The sequence below is a fragment of the Ictidomys tridecemlineatus genome, chromosome 7, assembly GCF_052094955.1.
Source record: "Ictidomys tridecemlineatus isolate mIctTri1 chromosome 7, mIctTri1.hap1, whole genome shotgun sequence".
Lineage (NCBI taxonomy): Eukaryota > Metazoa > Chordata > Mammalia > Rodentia > Sciuridae > Ictidomys > Ictidomys tridecemlineatus.
This window is the reverse complement of record NC_135483.1, coordinates 96,333,618-96,351,460: the sequence shown is the minus strand read 5'-3', so window position 1 is coordinate 96,351,460 and position 17,843 is coordinate 96,333,618. Positions and strand designations below refer to the sequence as shown.

Here is a 17,843-nt window from a genome sequence, read left to right as displayed (position 1 = left end):
AACAGTCCCAGTCTTGACAACAGCACAGTGTAGTGAAGAGAGCACAGAATTTCAAGTCATATTTGAGCTTTAGTTTGTCCTCATTCACCTCACCTCACATCTGATTCTGATGATGATTATGATCAATGAAGTATGAGAAAGTATAAGCTCCTTTCATACAGTGGATTCTTAGTACATACTCGTTTCTACCCACCCTCGAGATGGGGCTTACAGAATTTGTTTTTATTATCACCTTTTGACCTGCAACTAATTAGAACTTTTATAAGAACTTTAATAAGAGTAATATGATGTATCATCTAAAATCAAATCAAGGCATCTAATTTTTGTTACTTTTGTTGCATATTTTCAGTCAAATCAGACAAACTCACTACTTGATAAGGGGTTGAAATTTATTTCTCTGTATCTACACCTTTACACAGTGACAGGAATCTAACATTTTTAAATAAATGAGTGTATTTGGTGAGATTTGAGTCAGACATAGGGCAGAGCTCTGCCCAGGCCCTGACTACAGGGGAAGACTTGCCAACTCTAACTGAGGGATAGTTCAGCCCCTTCTCAGAAGGCCATGAACCCTCAGTGTTTAAAGTTGTTGCATTTCTTTTTTGAACTTGGATATTAGACTTGCTGGGAGAGGCTAGACTTTGTAATTCAAAGCCAAATTAACACAGTTAAAATTTTGCATTTGAATAATTATGTTTTATTCCAAATGGACTTATGCCTGTGATATTTTAGAAAACTTCTCTTTGGAGCATTAAAGGCAAGAATATCATTTCTGCATTTCAGATTATGAACTGGAAGTCTAAATATGTTCATTGCTTAGTCCCAAGCTCATAGTTTGAGTGAGCATACAGCCAAAAGAGAACCTAGGTTGTTAGACTCCAGACTTGCCTATTCCCAGGACTGTAGTATCCCTGAGGCAAGTCAAGAGTGCTATTTGGAGACTTAGGCAGTTTCCATGGGAATGGAACCATTAAGGAGGCATTCCTTCAGAGGCCCTTAGAGCCACCCACCAACTGGGCATGTAGGCAAGAAGATTGAGGAAAGGGCAGTAAGGTGTGTCCTGTGCTTTCAGTCAGGATTCCAGCTGACACCCCTGCACTGATAGCCCTGAAGAGAAAGTGCAGTCTCTAGCAAGATCGAAGCAGGTGTGGTAGCATCTTGGCCAAAGAGCCCTCATATTAGTTATATGCTTTCTCAGCTGGTATTTAGGGCCCTTCAAAGAGCCCTCATCCTACATTTCCATGGGAATGTATCGCATGAAGAAAAGTTTTCTATGAATAGACAGAGGTGGATTCCCTGAGAAAAACTATAGGACTAAGAACATATTACTCTGTTTTTTCTTTCATCTGTTGCTTTAATCTACTTAAACAAGATATATGTTCCTTTCAGAAGCAGCATTTGGAGAGGAGGAGAGCTTTCAATAATCAAGGTAGTTTAGGGATCTGTTTGTCTTCTACTTACAGCTTGTTTTTTAACTTCCCAGATTAGCCTGCTGAACTCAATTCATGAGAACTTCTCCCAGTAAGTACAGTCCATCCTCCCTCCTTTAAATCCCTGGCTGCCCTCCTGTTTGTATGGCTTTCACCTTGTATTGTCATGGTATGATTGAGAACAGTAAATGCAGGCCTTAAAGCTGGGTATGTGATTCTCACTCTATCACCTTTTCTGCTAAGAGCAGATATAATTGGTCACACTATCCTTAAGTTCCCGAAAAAATATAATGATGTTAGAGTGCATTTTAAAAACACCAAAGAGTAACTTAGGAAAAAATTAACTCTCAAATCATTTGATTTGGCCTAGCTGCTATAATCTTTTGAATATTAGTTTCATCTTGGTAATGTAAAGGTCAGGCGAGCGTCGGAGGAAGAGACCACCAAGAGACTGTCTCATGCAACAGCAAAGGGTTTATTTGGGGATCAGCATGCTGGGGCTCAGAGTTCACTTGAATAGAGCAAAGAGAGAGAGCCCTGAGAACAGCTTAAGCAGAACTTATATACTTTCCTTGGAGAGGGCAGGGAGGGAAGTTACATTTTGCAGTTTGGCAGTTGGGGACAGCACATTCTGGGAACAAGATTAGCAAACAGTTCTTAAGATTTCAACAGTGTTTTGTTAAGCATACAGAAAAACGGAGTGACAAGTACCTATTTTATTAACCTTTCAGTAAGATGAGATTGATACCACTTAAGCACATAGAAATGCCTTAAAATTTAGATAACAAAAGTATAATTTTTAAATATTTTTAAAATCTTGTAATTTTTTTCTTTTAAGTTAATGTGTATCCTCTAAACCATTTTGTTCACATATGAATTTTTTTCCTCTAAAAATTAGATGCAGAGCCCACCTATACCTAGGCCACAGCAACCCTGAAACAGAAGAGGGGGACAGCAGAGGTTTGTGCTAGAGAGAAAGGAAGCCTACAATCTGGGAGCAAGTCCTGCCAGGATAGTAGGTGGACAGTCCTGGCAGCCTAGAGCTTGCTCCCCACTTAGCAGACTTCCTTTCTCTCTAGCATAAACTCTACTGCCCCCCCTTATCTGGGCCCATACTGAGGTCTTAATAAATTACAGACTCTGGATTTTATGCTTCTTTTCTAATGAATGAGAAAAAGAGAGAGAGAGAGAGAAAGAAAGAGAAACAAAAACTATGACAAATCCCTTGTAAGATTCATTGTACCTCACAGTCTTAAGACATTTCTAGGGCTGGGGATATGGCTCAAGTGGTAGCGCGCTCGCCTGGCATGCGTGCGGCCCGGGTTCGATCCTCAGCACCACATACAAACAAAGATGTTGTGTCTGCCTAAACTGAAAAATAAATATTAAAAAATTCTCTCTCTCTCTCTCTCTCTCTCTCTCTCTCTCTCTCTCTCTCTCTCTCTCTCTCTCTCTCTCAAAAAAAAAAAATTTTTTTCTAAAAATGGTGCTTTATCTTTCTTTCCTGATAATTAAGAGAACCTGCAGTTTGAGGGTGTCTGTGAAGAGTTCTGCTGTCAGGCCCACCCTTTGGAATAATTCTCAGTCCTTGGATGTGTTCTGATGCCCCTAGTATTCTTCCTTCTGTAGAGCTGAAGATGAGAAAAAATATCTTAGTACAGCAGGAGTCCACCCATTTAGCTGCTGCTTCTAGCAACAGGACCAGGTTTCTCAGCCTTGGTTTTAGGAACACCTGGATATGTCTCCCCATCCCAATTGTCTCCCAATTCTCAGATTTTTATAAACCAAATCAAATTAAATGGTACATGCCACAACTCAAGGTAAAAAAACTGCCTTTTCCCAGCAGACTTCCTCTCTTGTAATATTTAGTCATGTTTTACTTTAACAAAACATGTATTAAAAGTGTTGTGGGAAATAAAAGATTAATATTCAGTTATTAGACCAGAATGATTGTCTGGAATTCCTCTGAGGTGTGGAATTGTAACTGCCTTGAAAAGGCCAGGTTGCCTCTTAGGACATGATATGGGTACAGGGCTGAGTCCATGGTCCCCTCCACAATTTCTCAAGAGTTCTGTGTGCTGATTATACCTCTCCTGGTTTCTCTTTCAGAGCCATGGCTTTCCCTGCTGCCCGGGACCAGTTTTTACGTCAGATGGAACAGATTGTAGAAGGAATTAAGCAAAGTAGAATGAAGGTCAGTGGTTTCTTTACTGTCACAGAGCAGTTCCATGGTGGTAGTGGGGAGGTCCTGGAAGTATTTTGTCCATCCTGATGGCGTTCCTTCCACAGGGGGATCCCAGCGGGCATCTGATTGTGCAGTAGGCAGGGCCTGCCCCCAGGGTGCCTGCACTCTGGGGTCCAAGTGCTGCTGTAAGCAGTATCTCCAAGTTATTGAGCACCTACTGTGTGCCAAGTACTATACTAATCCTCCTGAGAACCCTTGTAGTGCATTCCTCGTGTTAGCCCACTTTGAGGTGAGGAAACTGCCTTTTCCCAACAGATTTCCCCTCTTGCTCAGTGATCCCTTCACTAGATCTTTGCTTCACTAGACATTCATTCCTTAGAAGTCTCAGATCATAAGGGCATAAGAACCCCCTATGAAAAATAGGCAAATGATTTCTGAATTTGTTTCTGCTAAAACAAGAAGAAATTGAACCTCAAAAGTCAGAAGAGAACAGAATAACTGAGAAGGGACACAAGAGCCCCAGAAAGCTTTTTAGAAAATCCTGCAGTACATGGGCAACAAGATGTGTCCCTCCTTTTGTCCCATGTGCAGGGCCCCACTTTGAGAATTCAGTGAACTTGCTGACTGCTTGAGCTGGGGGCAGACTTATAGCTGCAGTTTTGACCACATTCCCAATTGAACCCTAACTAGTACCTCTTGCTCTCAATACTATGTAAAAAAAGATATCCTAGTGGTCCTCAGATTCAGTAGTAGAATCTAGTGGGGACTTCATCTCCACTCAGGATCCTGGGTTACAGTGCTCCAGAGAGTGGTGCCAGAATGCAAAATGAAAGAAGGAATTGTCTATGGGTCCTGTCATCATAAAGGAACCACTTTCAAATGGCAAACATTGAAGCTGCCTGAAATCCTATCTCATCAGGAAGAGCTAAAGGTAAAACTGCTTCATATCTCTTTCCCTGTAGAAAAACATCATTGATCTCCCCTTTAGTAATGTCGACAAAATATCGTCAAATGAGGGGGAAAAGGTATTACTTTGAGGAGACGTGGTTTCTCCCACTATTCAGCCACAGAAATAACAGCAAACATGTCATTTGCACTTGCCATGTGCACATGCCCTCACCAAGGTAGCAAGTGTGCATGAGATGCCTTCTCCATCTGGGGTGTAAAGTGGATGGAGCCTGGTCACCCCAAACTGGTGGCAACCCATATCTCAGTGAGGTGGTCATTTCTAGCCCGCTGCTGCTTCTCATGGATCTGCCCTCACTTACAGTAAAGGACAACAGGAGTGCATTGGGTTCTTTCTTCCTTTTGCTTCCCTTTCTGTATACTGGGAACCTCATCCTTGGGGGAGGAAATGGGCTTGACCCCTAAGTTCCCTGCATTCTCCCCCAGCTCAGTATTAGCCAGTGAAGGAAGCTGCTAGTTGGTGGGGCTTGCAGGTGAAGGGAACCCAGGGCAGGGCAAGCTGTATGTCTGTATCCTCAGGGGCTAATGAAGCACCTGACCCATGGTGGGTGCTCAGGAACTATTTGCTGAACAAGTGAATTCATTCAGTGGACTCTAAAAACAGTACTCAGAAAGGGTTCTAGGTGGGGTTTGAACACTGATTGGCACCCCAAGTGAAAGCAGTTTGTGTGTTTTGCTCATTTGAATGGATGTGTTTGTTGTATTTGTTTATAAACTCAACAAGCAGCACTCCCTTTAATGTCCCATGGTGGGTCTTGCTTTCATCATGTGGCAGTTGAGTCTCTGGAGAAAGATTCCCCAGACTTGGCTGGGTCCAGGCATTACTGGAGAGCACTGGGTATGTGTGATGCAACCGATGTTTATGTTCCATCTAAGGGCTTCTGAGTAAAGACAAAGTCACGTGTTGGCAGCCATTTTGACCTTACCCAGAGGAAGTCAGATTTCTGGGTCTCTGGAATACTTCAGGTGTTCAGCAGAAGCACTCCAGAGTTCCTGGCCTCGGTGTGAAGAATTGATGAGTAAGGAGTAGAAATGGTTTGAGTGAGCAAGAAGGTACTGAAGACAGTGTGAAAATGAAACTCAAAAGTAGAAGTCAGCTCCTGATGGTGAGAGTGAGGGGACTCTTCCTGCTGACGCATGCAACCTAGTTAAATGTTGGGAAAAGCTGCCTTCTTTGAGCAGCTGCCATGAACCAAAAGATGTATCACTGACTTAACATTTAACACCAAACATTCCTCGTAACAAGACCTGCAATCAGGGTGACATCCTCATTTTACAGCTAAGGGGATCTGTCATTCAGAAATGTTAAGTAGCCTGCCCTGATTCACAGTGAATGACAAAGCTAGGTTTGAACCCAGGCTTTTCTGGCCTTAGTCTCATTCCCTTTCTGACTTGCCACACTACTTTCCATAGTAGGTTCTGGATAAATTCATAATTGAACTCAACTGCTATGTGTCCATCACTCAAACACAATTGGTCATAACCAAATTTTTGCCCAAGTACTGAGCCAACAGGAGAGACCCAGGCTAGAGCCATTTGCCTACAGTGCTGAGGAAGGGACCTGACCATGAGGCTGTACTCAGCCCTGCAGGTTAAGTGTCTGGCGGTTTGGGGAAATGGGCTGCAAGGAGGAGTAGCAGTGGGAATTGCAGCCGGCTGGGCAGGTAACATCAGGTGGGCAAAGAGCCTTGGAACTCCGAAGCTGATTCAGGTTCAGGATTGAACTGGGGAAAACAAATCTGCATGTTGTCTGGGCCTCCTGAACAGCATTGGGATAGGTATTGGGAACACCACTTACATTTTACCTTTAATGTCAACAGAGGCTGTTGATGTGGAAAGAGGAGAAAGAACTGCTGTATAAAGGTCACCTGTAACTTGGATTTAATAACTGTACATTTCTTCCAAAATCATGGTCGCACATCAGTGAAGCCCAGGCAAAGCACTGGCTCTGTACTGTAACTCTGCCCTCACTTCCTGACTGACTGGTGCTCCAAGTTTATCTTCAGAAAATGCAGCACATACCACTGCTAGTTCTGCTCCAATGCCATCAAATCCTCAGCTCTCTGACATTCCAATCTGAAGAGGTCCTATGCCCAACCCACTCCATTACCAGCCTATTTCATTTTCTTCATAATACTGCTGGACTCCTAGGAATTTTACACTTGTCTATTAGGGTGCTTGTTTGATGTCTATAAAATGTGCAGTCTAAGAGCAGGGACTTTGCCTCATTCACCACTACATTTGGGTGTTCTGTAGGTGTTGACATTTATTGAATGAATAAGCTTTTAGGTCCCTTAGAAATGTCTCCTTAAATCAGAGTCTAGCCTGAATGTATAGGATCAAAATTTTGGAAACACTCCATAGTCTACCAGTAAGTGAACAATGATCAGGAATATTGTGTACTTTCTAAAATTACAATTGTAGCATGGAAATAATTACATCAAGAGAAAAGAAGATACACAATTTTATTGTGTGTGTGTTTGTTTGTTTGTTTGTTTTGGTGCTGGATATTGAACCCTGGGGGGCTTTTGCCACTGAGCCACATTCCCAGCCTTTTTTTTTCTTCCTTTGTTTTGTGTTTTGTTGTTGTTATTGTTTGGTTTCTGTTCTTGACCCAGGGTTTCACCAAGTTGCTTAGGCCCTTGCTAAATTGCTGAGGCTGGTTTCAAAGATTCTTCTGCTTCAGCCTCCTGAGTTGCTGGGATTACCCACATGCACTACCATGCCTGGCAACAGACAGTTATTTAAATCAAGGTTTCTCAACCTCACACAATAATATTCTGGGCAGGACAGTTCTTAGCTGTGAAGCTGTCTGGTGGTGCTTTGTAGCCTCTGGCCTCCAACCTGTGGTACCAGCAATACTCCCACCTCACAGTCATGACAATCATGACTGTTCCAGACACTGCCTAATGTCCACTGCAGACAAAACAGCCCCCAGCTGAGAATCACCATTTATTGTAAAGTAGTTTGTAGTAACAAAAAAATGAGGGGCTGGGGATGTGGCTCAAGTGGTAGCGAGCTTGCCTAGCATGCATGAGGCACTGGGTTCGATTCTCAGCACCACATAAAAACAAAATAAAGATATTGTGTCCACCTAAAACTAAAAAATAAATAAATAAATGGCTGGGGATGTGGTTCAAGTGGTAGCGCAGTCGCCTGGCATGCGCGGGATGCTGGATTCAATCCTCAGCACCACATAAAAATAAAAGATATTGTGTTCACCTAAAAAAACTAAAAAAATATATATATATTTAAAAACTGAAACCAGTTAGCATTCAGTGATCAGAAAATTACTGAATAAATTATAGAGACTTCATGTAATATACAAATTAATAAACTAACCTCAAAAACTACATGTAGAAGGAAAGTACTGGAAGGAAATCCATGAAAAATGTTAATAATGGTTGCTCTTCAGATATTGCCAGCAGCAGTATCTTTGTCAGAATACCTTTTCATCACCCACCATGTCCCCAAATGTTTTCAACAGATGGAAAAGAAGAAACAAGAGAACAAAATGAGAAGAGACCAGTTGAATGACCAGTACTTGGAGCTGTTAGAAAAGCAGAGGCTGTACTTTAAGACTGTGAAAGAGTTCAAAGAGGTAAGAGGAGAGCTGGGCAAGACATGCTAAGGCTAAAGTGAAGTATATGTTCACCTCAGGATGAACCTTGAAAAATCAGAGCAGGATTTTTTGTTTTCTTCTTGTCTGTGAGGGGAAATGACAAATTGGTGGTATGTTCTAGCAGTACCTTGTGGCATTTAGGTAGGTGAAGGTTGCATTGGCCAGTCTTGAGGATCTAATTAAATGTTATAAAAAACATCACATCTTTGTTTTCTTTTTCTTAAATTTAGATAGTGCATTAAACTCAAAGGTGAAATGACTCCATACATCTGCAGCAAGGTCCACCTATAAACAGCATTATGGATTAATATATACAGTCTTCTCTCCTGCCAATCTTAGTATGGGAGGGACCTTGAGAATCCACACGGGAAGAGAGAAAACATTGGCAGGCTTAGGCTCCCATCTTCCTTTGCCGCTTAGCAGCTGTGCATCCTGGCAGTGACCTGTGCCACTAGGCTGTAGTTTTCTCTCTGGCACCAATACCCAACACCAACACTTAGCTGAGTTTGTTTCTGTTTTTCCTCCCTGCATTTGGGCAGGGTTGCTCTTCATTGTTCCAGAAGGACAAGTGTTTGACTTTTTCTTTCTTGTTGTTTTTTTTTTTTTTTTTTTTTTGGTCCTGGGGATTGAACCAATTACAGGTCACAACTGAGCTACATCTGACATCCCATCCTTTTTGTTTTTTATTTTGAGGCAGCATCTCAATAAGTTGTGATCCTCCTGCCTCAGCCTCTGGATCACTGGAGTTACAGGTGTGTGCCACCTCACCTGCATGTCTTCCTTTTTCTTAAGATATTTTCCAAAAAAGGAGACTGCAATTTTGTCATTTACCAGGAATCTCAGTAGCTTTATTTCCAGGGAATCCTTCACCCTTCCTAATATGAATCCATGTGGTTTTGGTGAGTTCAGAAACTGCTAAAAATACAGAGGAGTCAAAGGTATGCTGTATCCTAGCTTTTGTTTGGTCTACAAAATAGAAATATAATCTTACATGTCAGTAATTTTATTCCAGTTTTTTTGTTGTTGTTGCTCTGTTTGTATTTTTTTTAGTGTGTTTTGTGGGGTTTAGTTTTTGGTTTTTTGGTGCTGGGGCTCAAACCCAGAGCCATGCACATACTAGAGAAGCACCCAATCACATCCTCAGCCCATTCCTATTAATTTTTTAAGTCCTTTCTTCCTTATCCACATCTTTCCTTCTTTATCTATACCTGTGTATAGTGTGTGTGTGTGTGTGTGTGAGAGGGGGGGGGGAACAGGGATATTTAACTTTTAGGAGCCACAGCCTCCAAGCATTTTAAACTCTCATCCTTTTAAATGTTCCCCAGTTCCTACTTTGCCTCTGGCTATACACCAGGTTGTAAATCAGACCTGGTGCCTGTTCTTAAGGCACTTACCTTGTGGTGGATTAGATAGATATAAAGGTAAGAAACAGAAACAAATGGAAACTCTGGTGAATAAGTAATAACAATGATAAACTTTGCCATTTGAGGGGACCGGTTAATTTCATGGTCACGGGATAGCTGTGTAGGCAGCAGGATTCGGCCTTGGGAGCAGTAGGACTCAGCTGGGAAGCAGTAGGACTCAGCTGGACCTTGGGAAGTAGGACTCAGCTTGTGTAAAGGCCCTGAGGCTCAAAGAGAGGGTGCTGTCCTGTAGTCTGAGACCCTCTGTGATTGGCAGTTTAGAGATGAAGTTTCAATAGGGCCAGTGAGTGAGCTGACAAGGAACAAATAGGACTTTGCTGCTCCCTCCAGAGCTCTTTTCTCCTTTTAATCCAAATAGCTCACAAAGAGAAAAGACTCAGAGAATAAATTTCAAATGTTTATTTGGACACTCCAGCACTGTCCATTTAACAGTATAGAAACAAAAAACAAGTAAGTTACACAGGATAAATATAAAGCTGTCAGAATCAAAGCAAATGAAAATAAAATGGAAAAACTCATTCGTGGACTGCAGCTCCTTCCAAAGCATTAAGCTTCAACATTAAAAATGTTGTACATGGCAAAAATTTTAAATTGGCAATTGAGTCAGCATTCCAAGTCTTAAACTTTCTCCTACCAGCTCTTCTGAGATAATTGTGGCCACCACAGGTGACAGTGCAGCTCACTGGCTACCCCCATTTTGTACCCTGTGTCTTCAGAGTCACTGAAGACATAGATATGTCTGTTTTTCAGCTTTTTTCTGCTGTTTTTCAGCTTTTCTGATTTTCTGTTTCATTGCAGTCCCAGATAAGATCTCATTTGTAATAGGAAAGGTTTGAATAGTCAAACTTTCATCTCAGGGTTGAGTCTCCCAGAATCCTCTCTGTTACCCACTTTCATTGCCTCTTCCCACCTGGTTGGCCTTCTGTTCCTCTGTTCTGAATTCTGCCCACTTCTTGGTCCCCAGCACTTGTACTGGCCAATAATAATCATTCCCCAGTAAGGCACAGTATTGTTGTCTAGAGCATGGTCCTTTGCTATCTTAGCAGTTTCCTTTATTGGATTTGGTTTACATCAAATTAATTAAGCACCAGTGAGAGCCCATGGATACTATTTAGGCACCAAGTCGGATGCTCAAGGTGACACCCAGCCTCCTATAGTATGAATACCTTTCTGATTAGAGACATTGAATTTTCTCTAAAATCATTAGAGAATGATTTTAATTATCAACGCTGTGAGGTTGATAATTACAAGTCTGCCAGGAAAATCAGGAAACAACTCATCAACTAAATCACATTATGATGTGTATTTCTAAACCAGTTTCTCACAAGGAAACTAAAATTTAAATGTTCTGCCACAGCACTGGTAAATAAAAAACCCTATGTTTTCATGAAGCTAGCTTTGGAGACATAACCTTAAGTGAGCTGAGCTCACTGCTGGATGCTGTCTCTGGTGCACAGTGGGCTGCTTATAGTCTTCAGCAGGAAAGAGAGAGGTAATGAGACATTTTCCCTTTCCATCCAGGAAGAAATACCTAAAGGGCCCTTTTGTATTTGCTTTGAAGAGACAGACAATATCATTCTGTAGTCTCCCAAAAGGCTTCAGTAGATTGCATGAAATTTAGTCAGTGCTCACATATAGCCGGTGACAGCTGGAATATCTTTATTGGAAAATTCAAACATTATCTCAGTGTGAGGTGATGTACAGAATTACCCATAGTGGGGGCTCTTTACAGCAGAAGTATTTTGATACTGCTGAGTAGTTTGGCCTCATTTAAAAGGTAAGATGAAAGTTGAAACTTATTGTTCATATTTTTATTATGGAAACCTTTAAAATTTTACAAAAATTGAGTGTACAATACACAATATAACAGTATAACTATGTGCTTGTTCTTATTTCATCTCTTCCCCTCTCTACTCCCCACCCCCCTCAAGAAGGTGTCAAAAATTTATTTTAAAAAGAAAAATTTTCTTAACTTTTCTAATGGAACCTAAGATCATCTTATTTCTCCCTTTCCAAAAACTGTGTTCAAAAGTATCAGAGCGCCTTGCTTCTGACAGAAGAAGCCATGTTTACCTCCATCCAGCCTGGGAGCCCAGCTATTCCCTAGCTTTCCAAGTGGAAGATGAGTCTAAACCCTGTAGATAAACTAGTACTCATAAGAAAACTGAGGTCACTGAAGCTGTGCTATGACAACTAGAAGAGCGAGGCACTTGGAGCACCTGAGCCCAGGAAAAGTTGACTTTGGGGATCTTGGCTGCAAAGAGTTCAGGGATGAGAGAAAGTTTTCTCTCATAATAAATGGTTCTCCAGCAGAGGATAGCCATAGTGGCCTAACCACTGCCACACCTGGGCCCTGTGAGCTGTACACAGGGATTGTTGTGTCCCAGCCCAGGAAAGGGTGGGCTGTGTTGGACGTTTGCTAGAAGATGAAGTTGTCTTGAGCTGTCAGGGCCAGTAGGAATAGGGGGACAGGAAAGGCACAGTGGGGAGCTTTTGAAGATGTTCAAAGAAGAGAATATAAAATAATGAGGTAACTTGTGCCACAGGACAAGAGGCCCAGTGTTATCCCTCTGTAAGCACAGATTTGTACCACTTATTTTCAGTGCTATGGAAGGAATGTCCCTTGATAAATATATCTCATCTTGTTTCCTATAAATTTATTTCTTAAAATCAAGAATACCCCTTGCCTTCATTGTTGCTAGGGTAAGAATTTATAGTGTTTTGCCTACCACATTCTCTAGGGCTTCCTTCTCAAGGCCTCTCCCACTTCTCACCATAATAGGCTTCTGTCCCTTGAAGAGTTTAGAACCTTCTAGAGGTCTTTTGGAATAATAGTGCCTAACTCTCACATCTTTAGTCTGACAGTCCAGAAACTGAGCATCAATATATCTTCATTGAAGGTCAGTAAGTCACCAGATTTCACCTTGCTGGTGAACATGTGCTAGAAGTCTAGTTTAGTTAGTCAGGTGTCTCCTGTGGGATTGGAGGGAAGGACAGATTGTGCCCCATGTGGATGGTAATATACTCACCACCTCTCTCTGTACTCTCCCTCTGCTTCTCCTCTAGGAGGGCCGCAAGAATGAGATGCTGCTGTCCAAGATGAAAGCCAAGGCCTCCTGAACATTCCCAGCCATTTTTGTATGTCACTGATTGATTTTTAATGCCACATCTATCCACTACAAGATCATGAAATGGTTCTGAAAGCAACAGTAGAGATATGCAGGTGTATTGATTTCAACTCCCTGGATGTTTTCTTCCTATCTGCTTCCATTTCATCTCTGTTGGCTGTTGTTGATGGAATCAGACAGTGTAAGCATTAGCTTGGATATGACCCATCACCTATGAAGAAATTGGGCTATGTTCTCTGTCCATTCAACTTATTTCTCTAGTAACATTGCACTTATGAAGGTACCTGTATTTGTCTGGACTCTCTGAATAAAGAAGAATTCTTTTATTCAGCAAATATTAATTAAATGACTACTGAGAAACAAACACTGAGGGAGATTCAGCAAAGTATAAAACCCAGTCTCTTTCCCCTACTGCCAGGCATCCAGCAAGTGGCCCAGGGAGCAGATATAGCTCACAGGACCCTGGATCGTGGCTCATCTGAGATTTATTTCAATAAACAGGCTACTGGATGAATGATCAGCCCATGTGAGTGTTCGTCACTTGGGCCTTTCACCTGCGTGGTGCCTTGTTCCTGGGTTCTCAAGATATCAGTACCAGCCAGAAGGCTTGGATGATATACTTAGTAACTGGATTGAAAGCTCAATGTTGTGGGTTTAATTCTTATGTACTTAAGATCATGTCAAAAAAAATTGACAATGGGCCTCATATTGAGGATGATTCAATAAGAATTATACCTTTCCATGTCCTGATTTTCATTCAAGCAACGGGCAACACAAGAATGGGCTTTTTCATCCCCCTCATCTTATCCTTCTACACTGTGGCCAAAGCAAGGAGACTATACTGCAGTGCTGTTGGGGCAGGCCGAGGGAAAGACCACGAGCAGGTACCACTGGGAAGGGAAGAGCAGGAGGCTGTGCAGAAAGGCAGGGAGACAGCATCTGGAGGAGGAGGAGGCAGCATCTGGGCTAGCTCTGAAGGCGGGGGTGGGGGGGGATATGTTGTTAGAATGCTGAGCAAAGATAAGAATGTGGTTTCACATGCAGGTGCACTATGATTAAAATCTCAGAAGGGTGTGGGAAAGGGGATGAGCCAGTCTCTGTAGGAGGCTTTAGAACAGCTGGAGAGATGGGCTAGGAACAGACTTTGGAGGATGGTAGAGGGCAGCTAAGAGGTTGGCTTTCTTTGGGAAGTGAGCAGTCAAGCTCCTGGCCTGTCTCTCAAGTCTGATGACTAGTCAGGGTCAGGAAACCTCAGTGTGAGGTTTATATTCCTTTCTTCATGAACCTTGCACGTGTACACTGTTCAGTAGGTTTGGACCATAAAACATAAAAGCTTGAACATGTCAGGCAAGTGGGGGATTCAGCACAGTCACAGAAACACTGTGCTCATTTTTAGTTCACTAATGGATATGATTATACAGGTCTAAGTATACAGGCTTTTAAAAAAAAAAAAAATCTCTCTGGCTTAACACCACCATCAGTGTCTGTGCTGATGCCAGCAAAGCCTTCCAGATGAGCTGAGTGAGAACAGCAGCATCTGCACTGGCACTTCTCCATGTCAGGCACTTCCTGGCTGTGTGCATCTCCACCTCCGCTGATCCTGGAGTGGTGTTTATGTGGGGTTTTAAAGGGGCTCAGTTTAGTTGAAGCAAGTAATTGTAAAACAACAGGTGGGACTTTAAAGAAAGGAGGAGACAGCAGTTTGATTATGTTTGAAAATTGTTTCAAGTTCAGAGAAACCTTGTCAACAAGCTTGTAGGCCCCCACCTCTGCCCCTGTTTTCTGAACTTTGTGAGCAGTAGGAGATGATGTGATTATTTGTATTAGGGAGGCAGGGGCAGGTGATGTTTGAAGGTAGTGGAGTTCACCTGTCTGTGCTGATTAGAAAGTATGGTGTAAGTGATTCAAAGTAACCAATAAGCCTTAAATGGAGACCTGTTTTTTATTTAAGCTGTGTTTCTCAGGAGTTTTGTTTAGTTTTAGTATAGCAAGTCATTAGTAGATGCTCTTTTTCTTTTTTTAAACCACAAGGCCTAATTCAAATGATAAATTAGTCTCCATTGCTTAAACACTTTGGATTAGACACAGAAGGCAATCTGGAGACTTCTTTGTTTTCTACAGACATCCTGAATCAGGGACAGCAGCATTGTGAGTAATTAGGACATTAGCTACATGGTGCAGTCAGGCTTTCTAGGCTCAGGAAATGCCCTGAGGTCCTCATCACTTCAGAAACCACTTGGAGATGACAGCAAGGTCCTCCCAGAGCCATGTCTTTCCCTGTGCCCAGATATACATAGAACAATGTTGTGTTTTGCACAACCTGCAGACTTTTCCAGAATTATAAGCAAGAGTAGAAACAACCTTAAGTTACTTTTTATAAAATGCATTCTTCTGGAGGAACCAGGTTTCCCCAGGAAGTAAGCAGTTTTCCCTGCTCAGAGCAGTGAGCTTGCTCTTGGAGCTGGCTGCCCAGAGCTGGTTGTCAAGCCTCTAGGTCAAGGACTCCCCTCACTCTTACATGCTTCTCATGGAGTACATGAGGCTGGTTTAAACAAAACTCAGCTGCTACTAGCAGAGTGGGACTAGATGCTCATGAGGCGATACCTGGGACATTTTGTTTTTGTCCTTGGGCTGTGTTCAGTGTCTGGGGATAACAGGTGAGCTGACACCACTAGAGGGAGGTGCAGTATGTTAGAGAACACTTGTCAAGTCACACAAGAGGGTATGTATTCTTTTAATGGAGAGCACAATCAAAGTTTTTTAGCCTTAAGCTTTTGTTAGAGCCTAACATTCATGTTTTAACTGGTTCTGGTTCATAGTCCCTGTTTTGAGAAAAGCTGGGCCTTGCTACCTCACCAGACTGAAGAAACACTGCCTCATGATACTGAAACCCTTGGGACCTCCTAAAAACCTTGAGCAGAGGCTGGGGAAGGCTTTTAGGAAGCCTTCTCACTACCTCGCAAGACGCTATAGCCATGTGGTTATCATATTGACAAGCTCTGATCGTATCTGTGGTGAGCAGAGTAGACCTGTCTGAAAGGGCACTTAGAACAGTCAGATGTGGTCTGTGCTGCATGGATTTCTGCTGCCTCAATGTGGTCTTATATTGCCGACTCTGCAGGTTACAGATGGTCAGTTTAAGAGGGAATTAGGCATTCTAGCAATAACTTTTAACAGTTTGAGCCTGAGTCCTTTGTGGGAAACACAGGTAGTTGGCTTGCAGCATGCTTTGAGGAAGAACACTTTAAGGAGGTGCTGTATGGCTTCCTTGTGGCCCATGTTGGCCATGAGGTAGAACATCTTAATACAGAACAGTACACTAAAGATCCCAGTGAGATGGGTGCCTTTATCTGTCCCTGTGGCTGGGCATTGCCAGGGAAGTGCCTTGTTTGATGCATCTTCAGAATCCTCCATGCAGTCGCCTGGTCTTTTATACTCAGTTTAGAACATACTTTTTTATATCACATGGAAACAGGCTGAAATGTTACATGAAAAGTAATTTATAGAAGTCTCCTCTCTTATAATAAATATATTGTGTAAGATCCTTGCGGGGATTTAGTACCTGGTCTGCAGCATAGTTAACAACCCAGGGAATACTCTTGTTCTTCCACATCAGCATGTCTCAATTCCTCAGATGGACCAAGTTCATGCCCTTAAAATGGCTGTTACTCTGCTGTTTCCTCTACATAGAGCTCTGTCCCCTCCAAGATCTTGGGCTATGGTTTTCCATGACCACCTAATACACATATAAACCCATTTAATTTGGTCTCTGGCCCTGATCATATTCTGTCCATCCCTTGCTATCTGTCTTGATGCCACATGTTACTGTTTGAATGTCAGTTAGTCCTTTGTGAGTTCTGTTGCCCACCCTATATTCTGGAATGTTAGAGCAATAAAAACAGGGACCTTGTCTGTCTTTCTGTGGTCTCTCTGGCATCTGGCTCAAAGCCAGGAAATACTAGGATAAATATGCCTCTCCAAATTAGAGCTTTGCATCCCTATATTAAAATTTAGACTTAACCTTTCCTCTAATTTATGCTTAGTTTGAAACAGGCCAACAGTTCTATTCATCAGCCTAGGATGATCTCTCTCAGACTGTGTTCTTCTCTAACCTGGAAAGTTGGAATGAAAAAAGGTGTCAGTTTTCAAACTTTCAGAGGGTCTTTTAGAGATATATTTTTTTCTCCCAGAATAGGCAAGGAAAAGAGAAAGGGTACACACTAATGTCATCTAAGATCGTGAGTATGTTTTTGCTCCAAAAAGTTCATGAAATCTAAAGGTCAGTTGGTAGAAAATGTCTCAGCCACGTGAAAGCCAGAAATGGGAAGATGCTGCCAGGTTATGGGAAGCAGCATTCAGATGCAGCATTGGCAGAAGTATGAATTATACAGCCTTCTGGAGGACTGTTGGACAATACCTGTCACAAGTGCAAATGCACAGCCTTTCGAACCAGTAGTGCTACACCTAAGACTGTTTCCTTTGACAAGGATTTTTATTAAAGCATTGTTTGTGATAGCAGAAGTTGGAAACTGTCAATCAATATATAGCAATGGTAAAATAAGTTATGGCCAGTTCCTATAGTGGGGCAGAAATTTAAAAGAGCAGAGCTGTTGTATGTGTTCTGCCATGGAATGATGCATGGTTAAGTGGGGGGGAAAGGCACATGGTATACTAGTATTTGGAATGGAAAAAAAATGTGTTTATAGATTGTGTGTATGTGTGAACACATACACTCATGTCTATGACACGTGTCTGCTTGCATATGCATATATCATCTCTGGAAAGTTATACAGCAACCTGGCAGTCTCGGTTGCCCCTGGGAAGAGGGGTGGGAATAACTTCACTGTATAACTTTTGTACCTTTTGAATTTTGTACCATGTACATGTATTATCTTTTCAAAAATAAATAGTTTTTAAATTTTAATTTGGTTTAGTTTTCAAAAAAATAAAGGATTCTAGTTCCATAAATGTACTTTCTTAAGCAAAATAAAGCCCATGAGTCAGAAGCAGTAAAACTGTCTCTTGCTTGGGTCTTGGTGGTAATAGGCCAGTGTGGAAGGGGCTGTCCTCTGATGTAATAGCTTTGAG

At 42.0% G+C, this 17,843-nt stretch overlaps 1 protein-coding gene across 6 annotated transcripts in view; it reads left to right on the top strand.

Annotated features, from left to right (window-relative positions):
• Ccdc93 (CCC complex scaffolding subunit CCDC93) overlaps positions 1-17,679 on the top strand; it is an 86,732-nt gene extending 69,053 nt beyond the window's left edge. For 3 of the 6 annotated variants that reach the window (XM_078017230.1, XM_078017229.1, XM_078017231.1), the window contains 4 exons: positions 1,484-1,521; positions 3,540-3,624; positions 8,069-8,182; positions 12,694-17,679. In XM_078017230.1, coding sequence (XP_077873356.1) covers positions 1,484-1,521; positions 3,540-3,624; positions 8,069-8,182; positions 12,694-12,747 — 291 coding nt within the window. In that variant the 3' untranslated portion in view covers positions 12,748-17,679. Of the gene's footprint in view, positions 1-1,483; positions 1,522-3,539; positions 3,625-4,397; positions 4,547-5,457; positions 8,183-12,693 lie in introns of those variants that run through there. The other 3 variants (XR_013424033.1, XR_013424031.1, XR_013424032.1) reach the window with 3 other exon arrangements.
• The last annotated feature ends 164 nt before the right edge of the window (positions 17,680-17,843 follow it).